Below are 12625 nucleotides of genomic sequence, written 5' to 3' on the forward strand. Positions count from 1 at the left end.
TCTTCATCTTTGTGGGTTTTATTTCATATTTCCCTTTTTATTTCTTTAACATCATTTTAGTGGATTTGTGGTGAGAAGCCAAAACAAGCCCTGCAATCAGGCTACCATCTTGAACCAGATATGTCTTCATAGTTTGGCAGAAAATACTTGAGAACAGTGATCACTTGAACTTCCTGACCAGTGCTTTAGGTGTTTTGTTTATTTCTCATGTCTTCTTTTTTTTTTTGCGGTACGCGGGCCTCTCACTGTTGTGGCCTCTCCCATTGCGGAGCACAGGCTCCGGATGCGCAGGCTCAGCGACCATGGCTCACGGGCCCAGCCGCTCCGCGGCATGTGGGATCTTCCCGGACTGGGGCACGAACCCGTGTCCCATGCATCGGCAGGCGGACTCCCAACCACTGCGCCACCAGGGAAGCCCAAGAGTCCTGCTTTTTAAGTGTTTGAAAACCTCATTTGTAGTATGTGAGGAGAAATCTAGGCCTAGATATTTGAGGGATGGGAGAGAAAGTTGAAAAAAGAAAGTAGTCACGTAGTTGGAATTTATTGTCATTTTTCAAAAAATGGTAAGAAATTAAATCACTCCCTTCCTTAGTAATTGCTTTTTTCCCCTAGGATAATAGCCAAGGTTCTGGAGGACAACAAGCTGCCTGGTGCGATTTGTTCCTTGACTTGTGGTGGAGCGGATATTGGGTAGGTCAATAGTAGGCCCGGAGTGTCTTTCTGCTGAAGGGCTTGGGTTGATCAACTAGAATCATCTTTACTAGAATTTCGAAACTCGGTATAGCTCAGGAGGTGAGTGGTTTTTTGGAATCATTATTGTTACGGATCTCATTGGGCTTTACTTCATTACTGTGTAGCGTCTGTTGGAGGATGAGTGAGAACTGTCTTTTTCATTGCCCAGAGCTACTACTGTAAGGTGTTTATATCCTAAAATAACACCCTGCCGTACCACTGTGCAGCCCATGGCTTCCTAACGCTTGATTTATCAACGTGCTCACTTACAAAGCAAAGCTGTGGAATTGTGCTCTGGTTTCTCACTCCCCACCAAGGACCTAGCCTCTTCTCTGGGTTCTTCAGCTGACCAAAAAAGGGAACCCTGGAGACACAGCTTCTAATTTATTGTTTTTTAAAAATCATCATGTAATTCACATACCATAAAGTTCTCTCCTTAAAAATGTACAATTCAGTGGTTTTTAGAATAGTAAGTCACAGTGTTGTGCAACCATCCCCATTACCTCATTCCAGACATTTTTGTTACCCCCAAAGGGACCTGGTACCCATTAGCAGTCATTTCCCCCTCCCCTTCCCCTGGCAGCCCCTCATCGACTTCACGCCTGTTGGTTTGCCTCTTCGGGGTGCTTCAGGTAAATGGAATCATGTGGCCTTTATATCCGGCTGCTTTCACTTGGCAGAATGTTATAGCATCTTTTCAGCTGGAACGGACTGTACTGTCTCTGAACCACGGTGAAGCTGGTTCTAGTAGCCTTGACTTTGATTAGATGGCGTTTCATAGGAGTCAGGTCTTAGAACCCTTACAGGTGTGATGAATGTGTTAGTCCCCCTCTAGCACTTTGACCACACTATTGTATTTCATGGGCAGTCTCAAAAAGTTGTAATACATGACTCCTTTTTTTTAGGTAAGTGAGAAAATTTTATTTAGAAAATACAACTCCCACATAAAGAGTGCATAGTGAAGTGTTATCTAAATTGTCATTTAAAACAAATAGTCTATCCTTTGACCCGCTCTTTTCTTGTACTTTGGGCATGCAGTCCTTCACGTTGGCCTTGGAATAGCTCAGATAATAACAATAATGTGTGCAGAAGGGCTTTACACAGCAACCCCCTTGAGTGTCAGTGCTCACATGTGCTGGGCTGACCTGGGAAGCCCACATGCACTGTCTGATCACACAGTTCCAGCCCTGCATTGGTCTGATGCTGTGGCTGCCTTGCTTGGCCCACACCAAGCCCTTTGAAACCCTGCACTATGAGCAAGAAGGTTCAGATCAGTAGTGTCTGGTCTGCATTCCTTAGAAACTGGAAATAGCACAGCCTTTCTGAGTCAGCTTCCAAGAAGGATACTTAGGATATTTCCCTACAGTCTTTAAAATTGTCTTCTTTTTTTGCATATTTTTTAAAAATTTATTTTTTATCTTTGGCCGCATTGGGTCTTCGTCACGGCATGCAGGCTGTTCATCGCGGCACATGGATTCTCTCTAGTTGTGGCGTGCAGTGTTCTCTCTCTAGTTGTAGCGTGTGGGCTCTGTAGTTGTGGCACATGGGCTTTCTCGTTGAGGCACACGAGCTTAGTAGTTGTGGCACGTGGGCTTAGTTGCCCCGCGGCATGTGGGATCTTAGTTCCCCAACCAAGGATTGAACCCACATACATCCCCTGCATTGGAAGGCGGCTTCTTTACTACTGGACCACTGGGGAAGTCCCTAAACTTTTAGTTCTTAAAGGAATCAGTTTTAAGAGACTGCAAAATAACTGGGGTGCTCGTCAAGGAACTGCTACGGTTGTATTGTCCAGTCACCCATCAGTACAAGAAGGAATATCTTCCTTAACAACATCCTTGTGGTGCTTTCTGTTTACGGAGAGCTCCCAGAACGGGTTAGTCTGTTCTGCTGTATGGTTCTCCTTGTGAAAATCATTTTCATGAAGACCTTCCCTTGCTCCCTTGGGATAGATCCTTGTGTCTTTTTTTTTTTTTAACATCTTTATTGGAGTATAATTGCCTTACAATGGTGTGTTAGTTTCTGCTTCGATCCTTGTGTCTTTCACTGACGTCTTTCCATGACAGGGGTTTCAGAATTTTCTGGCTTGGCACCGTCGAGTGCCACCATTGCTGGGTTTCTCTGCTTGGGTGACCGTGTCTCTTCCCCTTGCAGCACAGCCATGGCCAAAGATGAGCGAATGAACCTGCTGTCCTTCACTGGGAGCACTCGGGTGGGAAAACAAGTGGCTCTTATGGTGCAGGAGAGGTTTGGTAAGTGTTGGCTTTATATCGAGCTTTTAATTCCCTCAGGTATGGATATGAAATAAAGGTTGGGTTTTTTTCCTTGTCTCTTTCCATGGAGGCACCAGCTGTGTTTATTTGAATGTCCAAGTGAAAGGAAGGGTACAGTTAATAGTGGCTTAATATTAGGGAGATAGCAGATTTAATAGCATAATTTGGAAAAGGATGTCATTCCCTCCCTAAATGACCATAGTAGAATCATATCAAATGTACTTATCAATTTCTATCAGACTGGTTTGGCAAATAAAAAAGAAAACTGACATTTAAACAGGACCAGTGAGAGTACAGGACCTGGAATGAATGTTGTGTAGAAGACTTACATCTGTTCTTCTCTCATTTCTGTTTCATGCATATATGACTGAAAAGGGCTGTAAGACATAGCTTTGTATGCTCTACTTTATGGCTCATTAAAGAGGTTTTCTGGGATAATATTTATGGTCAATTTTTGCCTATTTTGCTGATTTAGACTAACCCTAGCATAAGGTGAGATTCGAATAGTTAATCTGTCAGCTATTTTGCTATATGGGCATTGCTTTTATAAAGGAAGTTTACAAACTATTAGAGCTAATAAACATGGTTGGCAAGGTTGCAGGATACAAAAATCAACTGTATTTCTATACATTAACAGCGAGCAATCTGAAAATGAAATTCATAAAACTTTCATTTACAGTAGCATCAGAAAGAATAAAATTCTTAGGAATAAATTTAACAAAAGAAGTATAAGCCTTTCACACAGAGTACCACAAAGCATCATTGCAAGAAACTTTAAAAGACCTAAATAAATGTAAATACCTCCCATTTTCACTGTTTGGAAACAATTTAATATTATTACTGCCCAAGATCAGTACTGTCCAAGTGATTTGCAGATTGAATGCAATCCCTTTCAAAATGTCACTTGGCTTCTTTGTAGAAATGACGAGCTGTTTCAAAAGATCAGGACTTCACTGGCGGTCCAGCGGTTGAGACTTCGCCTTCCAATGCAGGGGGCACGGGTTTGATCCCTGGTCGGGGAGCTGAGATCCCACATGCGTCGCAGCCAAAAAACCAAAACATAAAACAGAAGCAATATTGTAACAAATTCAATAAAGACTTTAAAAATGGTCCGCATTAAAAAAAAAAAAACAAAAACTTAAAAAGGGCACACCATCAAAAAAGTGAAAAGAGGGCTTCCCTGGTGGCGCAGTGGTTGACAGTCCGCCTGCCGATGCAGGGGACGCAGGTTCGTGCCCCGGTCTGGGAGGATCCCACATGCCACAGAGCGGCTGGGCCCATGAGCCATGGCCGCTGGGCCTGCGCGTCGGGAGCCTGTGCTCCACGGCGGGAGGGGCCGCAGCGGTGAGAGGCCCGCGTACCCCCCCAAAAAAAAAAAAAAAGGTGAAAAGAACAACCTATAGAATGGGAGAAAATATTTAGAAATCCTTTATCTGATAAGGGATTTATGTCTAGAATATATAAAGAATTCTTACAATTCAGTAATATAAAAGACAACCCAATTAAAAAATGGGCAAGCATTTGATTAGATGATTTCTTCAAAGATAAACAAATGTCCAGTAAGTATGTGCAGTGGTGCTTAAGATCGTTAATCCTGCTTCTCCCACTAGAAGATACTGTCCTCCTCCCTATGCCTCCTTTTAACTCAAAGTGGTAGTTTGTAGTTCTCTTATAAGTAGTACCATTAGTAGGATTACAATTTTTAAATGATGCATCTGCCTGTCTTAAGTTGTAGGTGCTTTTCCTGGAGGGGGTTGGTGGTTTTGAACATGGTTAGGGAGCACATAGAGAATTGGAAGGATATGGAAGGTACAGATGGAATTGTCAGATCTTATGGTTATACTGTATTGGGAAATTGTCATACAATTTTCCAAAGTGACTGCACCATTTTATACTAACTGGAGTTTTGGGGGATATAATTTTAAACTTAGAGAAATTCCAAGACTAACTCAAGGAATTCCCATATTCCCTTTAATGAGTTTTACCAATTGTACCATTTTTAAAATCACTTTCTCTCTACCAACACACACACACACACACACACACACATTGTGAGAGCATATTTTTGAACCTTTTGAGAAAATTGAAGACATTGTATTCCTTTACCACTAAATGTGTTTTGTGTACTTCCTAAGAACAAGGACATTCGATCATATAACCATGATACAATTATTAAAATCAGGAATCTAGACATTGATGCGATGCTCATGCTTTTTTTTTCCCTTGAAAATTTTTTAAGAGTTACAGTTTATTTATTGTCATGCTGTTCGTTTTTTTTTTTTTTTTTTGTCATGCTGTTTTAAATCAGAAAATAAATTAAAACAATTGGGATAGGCTATGATTTGAGGCCGTGTAGCTGTGTGCATTAAACAATGAAATAGGAATTAATTTGTGTTTATATATGTTAAAGGGAGAAGTTTATTAGAACTTGGAGGAAACAATGCAATTATAGGTAAGGCTGCCTTTTCTTCTTTGTTTGCGTGATTTCTGTTTAGAATATCTTCAGTAGCCATCCTGTATGTATAGAACTTGTGTAAGAACTCATCCCTTTTATGTTGTGTGTCCCATGCTTAGGAACTTTCCTTGTGAGACAGGACACATGGTTTGCAGGCAGAGATAACTAGGAGGGAAAGGCGTTCATGTTTGGAAAATGTTACCTGGGGCTTAGAATCTGTGTATGAGAGTTTCTAATGTGTCATTGTTTCTTGTTTTCCTTCTGTTTTTTGAAAACTGGCCACATGTTTCTCTAGAATAAATAAGTAAGTAACTCTATGTGACCTGCTGTTTCCAAAAACATTAGTTCGTCTTCAGTGGGGTACTGAGTGCTTTTACATTGGGAAGGAACACTTCCTTAAGGCATTTTATCATTTACCTATAGTCTTGGAGATCATTTAATTCTCTTTTTCACTGGTTTGACACAAAAGGAAATAGTCTACCAGCCTAACTTCTGGATAATATAATGAACATCAGTTGGTTGAGACTTCATAGAATCATGAATTTTATGCTAAAAACTTGCTAATTGTATATTGCCATCATTATCATCATGTTTAAGTGCTTATGTGTTTGTGGGGTACACCAGAAATATAAAAATTATATGGTGAGGGGTTTGTTTTGGATGAACTTCTGATTTTGTAAAAGAGAGAGTTGATTAGAAAATATAGTTAGCGTTTATTGATCAGTGGGTGTGTGTCAGGCACTGTGCTCAGTTTTTTCATGTGCAATATGTCATTTAATCCCCACAGTAATCCCATGAGGCAGATGCCTTGATTAATCTCATTTGAAGGTTACACCCTGAGGCTTAAAATGATTATGTGCCTGAAGTGACAGAGCCAGCATTTGTATCCTCGCAATCAGACCCCAGAGCATAACTTTCTTCCTAAAACTCCTTACTATCGTCCGTTAGTACCCCAGATAATGTTATCCCATTTTATGGATGAGGAAACTGAGGCTTAAAAAGTTAAAATAACACAATGAAAAAGTGGTGGTGATGGATAAGAGCTTCGGTCTGTTTGGTTGTGTAATCCACCTTCTTAACCATCATGCTAGTCTGAGAATGCTCTTAGACTGGGCAGGGGAAAATTGAAGATGTAAGAGGGAATTGGGACTGTAAGTTTCTGGAAGGGATAGAAAGGAAGGAATTATAAGTAATACAATGGATCGATGGACGGGTAACCTTGTAAAGACTATGCTAGTTTTTTCTTCGGAGGGCAGAAGAGGAGCAGGAAGGAATAGACAAAAGTAGAGAGCAGTCTGAAAGTGATTTTGCACTGATCTCTTCAGAGATGCAGAGGAAGCAGGAAAGGGCCTTGTGTGTGATCACTTTGAGATTTTCCTTGAAGTAAAGGTGAAGTCGTCTGGAGCAGGACTAAAGGGCTGGAGGGGTTTGAGACATTTGAAAAAGCTTCTGTAGCGGGGAGAACAAGAGGCATTTTAGGGAATGAACTGATGCAGATGAGGGTGCAGAGGTTGTTGGAGAGCTTGGTTTGATGGCGGTAATAAATCAGAAGGATCCCACTGACTTCTCTATGGGCCCAGGGAAGCTGCCATCTAAATGGGTGGGGGGTTGAGACTGGAGGCAAGTAAGACTGACAAAGACAGTGGTGCTTTCAGAGAAGAGACCACATGAAGGTGCAGAGAAGGCTCAGTCAGCACCAGAAACTTCAGAGAGGTGAAAGATGAAGAGGTCAGAGGAGGGGGAGCTCATTGCTCTCTTCTCATATCATTTTCTTTGGGAGAAAAGTTGCCTCTGCGGTATGAACTTGCTTATTTTACAAGGATAGTTCTGGCGTTCTCTCACTGCACTTTCTAAAGGCATCATCTTATACCAGTTAGTAAAGTACCTTGTCTGCCTACCTCACAACTCTGATGGATGTGTTTCTGCTTCCCTAAGCTTTTGAGGATTCGGACCTCAGCTTAGTCGTTCCCTCAGCTCTCTTTGCAGCCGTGGGGACAGCCGGCCAGAGGTGTACCACTGCGAGGCGCCTGGTGAGTGTTTCTGCGTGGGCACATGACAGTGTCCTCCTCTTCCAGTGCTGCTTTTCAACACATTGTACTGTTAAGGAGGTGTAGTAGAAACACTGCTAGAAATGTGTATTCCCTGGATGTGGTTGGCAAGCACGTGGCCCTGCTGCTCTGTTCTGTGCTCCTGGCAGATGCTGCTGGTCAGCGAGGGACTCTGCCTTACCTCCCCAAGCTGAACGTGGTCCAGTCCTCATTGACTGGAGTTGGACGTGGGTGATGAGACCTGCTTTCAGTCCTACACCTAGAACAATGTGGACAAAGTCCCTTGTCACTTAGAGAATAAAACAAGATAAACATTTGAAAAATTCACAACTATTTGCTAAAAGGTAGACAGTCTTAGCTGTCATGTAAAAACATTTTAAGTAGTAAAATATTTTAAAAAATTTAAAAATTTTGGCTTATAGGTCAAGTCTTAGATTTGACTTGATGTGACGTAGTTTATTGGAAAGTAAATATATGTGTGTTCTGTATGTAAGTGTATAAGTCTGCATGCATATATATAGGACACATTAATATTAAGTGCATGTGAGGAGAGTGGTTTCGCTTCAGTGTTCGGGGTTTGGGAAGTTTAATCTCCACACCTAGATTTGAGCTGGATTTTAAAATGTTTTTGTATGAGGTACAACCTTGATTTTCATGACTCATACTATTGAAAAACTGGGCCAAACCAGTTTTGATTAGGTAGAAAATTTGGCTACAATTGCCTTTTTAAATTATTATTGTTGAGTTTTCCTCCTGTAATTAAAAAAAAATAATAAACAGTTTACAATTGAATTATGGAGGAATTGGCTTTGGGTTTTTTCTCTTACCCACAATGAGTATGAACAAATTCTTTATAAGGTTGACATAATCTAAATTAATTAGAATAGATAAAAAATATAGGGAAATTAAGCCTTTACCTTTGCCATAACTTTTCATATTCACTTTTTCCTGTATTTTACAATGAATGAGTATCTTTCCTTTGTTTTTATATTACTCAGTTGACGTGGTATGAATTGCGGTATGAACTTGCTTGTTTTACAGGGATAGTTCTAACGTTCTCTTACTGCACTTTTTTCTTTTTTCTATTTATTTGTTTATTTAAATGTTGCTCTGCGGATTTAACCGGCAGAGACCCAGAGCCTGCACTTTCTAAAGGCATCATCTTATACCAGTTAATAAAGTACCTTGTCTGCCTACTACGATAGAATATCTAAGCTACGATGTTTGTAAAGTATTTACAATTTATTGAATTTGTTCACCTTAAACATTTATTACCTTAAGGCTAAGAAGGAAACAGGGGTACTCCAAAAGATTATAATCTTAATTACATGGTAAACTATGAAATGACATTAAAGTCAAGCATTTCTTTATTTGGTCAACCTTTATTTTTCCTTTGTGTTCTGGAGCAAATATACATAGCCAGGCTTTATATTCAGTGTCAAATATTGGAGGATCCTGTTAGTCATAACCCAAATCAATTTTTGTAGGGACTGTAGTGCTGTACAGGAAAATCCATTCCAGTACTATGGACCTCTCTGTGATTTATCGTTGGCCCTCTGTATCCATGGTTCTTCCAAATCTGCAGATCCAACCAATTGGGACCCATGTAGTCCTGTAACATTTACTGTCGAAAAATATTTTTATACAGGTGGACCCTTGCAGTTCAAACCCATGTTGTTCAAGGGTCAACTGTATAAATCAGTACCGTTAAGAAAAATTGAGGGAATTCCCTGCTTGTCCAGTGGTTAGGACTCCGCGCTTTCACTGCTGAGAGTGCAGGTTCAATTCCTGGTTGGGGAACTAAGACCTACAAGCTGTGTACCACGGCCAAAAAAAAAAAAAAAAAAAAGCTGGGGGGAAAAAATTTGTGCATTTTTAATAATTTCGTACATTTATTTGTGCTATTTAATAGTTCATTTATATGTACTAATCCCTTGAATGTTTCTTTTTTCTTTTAGTTTTTACATGAAAGCATTCATGATGAAGTTGTTAATAGACTTAAAAAGGCCTATGCACAGATCCGTGTTGGGAACCCATGGGACTGTGAGTATCTGGTTGATTCCAAAGATGTTCCTTTTTGACAGATGGTGTTATAAGAGTTTCTGATTTTCTACTTTTATTTTTTTCCCTTTCCTGAGAGGCCCGAGGGAATACAAAGCAGTGTATTTTGCATTTGGGGTGACACGTCTGCTCCTAGTTTAGGATCTCAGTGCTTGACGTGGGCCGGTGGGTGAGCTTGGGAGATGGTATTGAGATGGGATGAGTTGGAGAAGCTTTTCCCTCTTCACTTCCCTCCTCCCAGATACCACCATCCTCCCTCATGCAAGGTTGCAAGAGTCACCTGCCTGACTTTTCTGCTTCCACTTCTGTCTTCCACCATAACCAAAGTAATTTTTAAACATGTAATTAAATAATTCACTCTCTTGCTAAAAACACTCATCACTGTTTGACTAAAACTTGGATGCCTTTTGAGACCCTTTTTGCAAGCTCACAGTCTTTTGTGATCTGACCCCGGCTGCGTCCCCTTCTGGACCCGCTGTGCGCCATTTGCCCCGTTGCTCCCGGAGCTCCAGCTTCTCCAACCTTCTTTCAGTGCTCTGGACATTCCAGGCTCTGCCCTGCTGGAACTGCTCTTTGCCCAGTCCTTCCCACCTCCTCACTGAGGCCTACCTATATCTTCCTTCTTACTCTGTCTCACGGTCACCTTTAATGCTCTGGTTTCTGACAGCCATACAGAGGGAGCATCAGCCTCTTCCCCTTAAATTGTTCACCGACTGCTGGTTCTGTGAAGTTCTTAGAGAATGATCACCCTGTAATAAGCAGAGCCTATATTTTTACTGCAGGACTCTGATGAATTGATAGCTCTTTCCCTAGATTTGGCCCTCCGTGCTTCTGTATAGAAAGCTTATGAGGACCCAGCCATACCTTCTTTTGTGCATATCTTCTGTGGCTGCTTTTGCACTACATTGGTGGAATTGAGTAGTCGTGGCAGAGACCACATGACATGCAAAGTATTAAATAGTTACTGTCTGGCTCTTTGCAGAGAAAGGTTGCTGACTCCTGCTCTCAACTGAGGGGATATATGAAGGGATTGGTCTGTTCATTGGGAAAGCTTTTTAATTATAAAATGATGCCAGTTAGGGTGAAATGAAGAGCATTCCTTTTTCTTTCCAGCTAATGTTCTCTATGGGCCACTCCACACCAAACAGGCAGTGAGCATGTTTCTTGGAGCAGTGGAGGAAGCAAAGAAAGAAGGTGGCACCGTGGTCTATGGTGGCAAGGTAATGACTTCTTGAGATCAGGAGTGACAGGTTCTTTCTTTTCCTTTCGCACAAGCAGGGCTCTGGGTAAATTGATGAAGGGTGCCTGACTGCCACTTTTCTTTTCTCCATCCCTTTTATAACGGGGAAATACATATTTTAAAGAATGACAATGTAACATGAATGGAAAATTTCTGGAAAGACACAACTCAGAGCCAGGGTTGCCTATGAATTGAGTCCCTGGGAATTTGTATGGAAGGGAGACCTCTTTTTCATGGTATGGAAGACTGTATTTAGTGCAATTTAAAATCCGCATTTAGGGCTTCCCTGGTGGTGCAGTGGTTGAGGGTCTGCCTGCCGATGCATGGGACATGGGTTCGTGCCCCGGTCCAGGAGGATCCCACACCATGGGCCATGGCCGCTGAGCCTGTGCTCCGCGATGGGAGAGGCCGCAGCGGTGAGAGGCCCGCGTACTGCAAAAAAAAAAAAAAAAAATCCACATTTAGTAGTGATTATTAAGTCATTTAAGGCAGAGAATCAAAAAAAAAAAAAATACCAAAAGCATTTTTAACACATATTACTATTGTCGATGAAAAATTAGTTGATTTAAGAAAGAAATGGAAATTTTTATTTGAGCCAAATCGAGGATTATAACCTGGGAACAGCACCTCAGAAAGCTCCGAGAACCGTTCTACCTGTTAGAAGTCAAGGCAGTTATATAGGTTTTTTAGACAGAGGGCTGTACATTGAATGACGTATCTTTGACAGTTTACACAATCTAGATCTAAGCATCTAAGCGTCATCATGGCCCCTTACAATATAAGGAATGTTATCTTTTAAGGAGTTGTCTTGGTGGTGCTAGGAGAATGTTGCTGTTTATGGTTGAGCAGGTATTTCTGCCAATGGGGAGGTTTGGTTGATGCATGATACAGATACACAGTGCACAGTTGAGGGGAGAGAGGAGGCCATAGGGCAGAGAAAGTTTTTGATGTTTAAATTTTTCTTGCCTTCCCATAAAATATGAATTTTCATTTCACACCATATTTGTTTGATTCTTGAGATGTAGATTCAAGGCGTTTTCTTCGTGTATGATAGGAATTCGTCTTCATCCTTGAATAAGCTATACATGTAATTTATTATCTACAATTTATTTTCACTTCTTTAAAAACCACTGAAAACTGAGTGTCTTGGCAAAGCTCTCTGAGAAGCAGAATCCTTCTCCCTAGTCTCTCAACGTTGACATACCCACATCTCATTGGATAGAGATGTGTATGTGTGTTTGTACTTTTTGTTACTTACCTTGAGTTTTTTGAAGCATTTTAACTTAATCTTTAGAAGTAGCTCTTTTTTCCCCTTTGTGTAATATTTACTTAAGTTACATAATGCAATATGGTATTGTAATAACAAATACAGCTGCCACATACAGGGTTGGGAGTAAATACAGATGTGACTCTTGGTAAGCGTACAGCTCAGAGGGTGAGAGCAGAATTACACAGTCACCCTGGAGAGCTGACCGCCAGCCAAGCAGCTTGCTGCAGGCATCAGAATATTTTATAGAAGTTAAGTGGAGATGAACTAGTAATTTGGTTATGTGGAGGTTAGTTAGGAGAGTGTCTATAGTATACCCTTTTAGAGCTTTTGATTTCTGTATTAATATGTTAGTTTGCTAGGGCTGCCATAGCAAAATATCACAGACTGGGTGGCTTAAACAACAAATTTGTCTCACAGTTTTGGAAGCTGAGTCCCAAATCACGGTGCTGGCCGGGTTGATCCTTCCTGGTGAGGCCTCTGTCCCTGGCCTGCAGACGGCCACCTTCTCTCCATGTCCTCACATGGCCTTTCCTCCCTGCCTGGAGA

General features: G+C 41.1%; 1 protein-coding gene across 1 annotated transcript in view; it reads left to right on the forward strand.

Moving 5' to 3' along the window:
- The window catches only part of ALDH7A1 (aldehyde dehydrogenase 7 family member A1), a 37809-nt gene that overhangs the window by 16012 nt on the left and 9172 nt on the right, over positions 1–12625 (forward strand). The window contains exons 8-13 of the mRNA XM_060008931.1: positions 613–690; positions 2887–2984; positions 5416–5457; positions 7396–7490; positions 9467–9551; positions 10683–10789. Of these exons, the coding sequence (XP_059864914.1) occupies positions 613–690; positions 2887–2984; positions 5416–5457; positions 7396–7490; positions 9467–9551; positions 10683–10789 (505 nt within the window). The remainder of the gene's footprint in view (positions 1–612; positions 691–2886; positions 2985–5415; positions 5458–7395; positions 7491–9466; positions 9552–10682; positions 10790–12625) is intronic.

Source organism: Delphinus delphis, chromosome 3 (genome assembly GCF_949987515.2).
Source record: "Delphinus delphis chromosome 3, mDelDel1.2, whole genome shotgun sequence".
Lineage (NCBI taxonomy): Eukaryota > Metazoa > Chordata > Mammalia > Artiodactyla > Delphinidae > Delphinus > Delphinus delphis.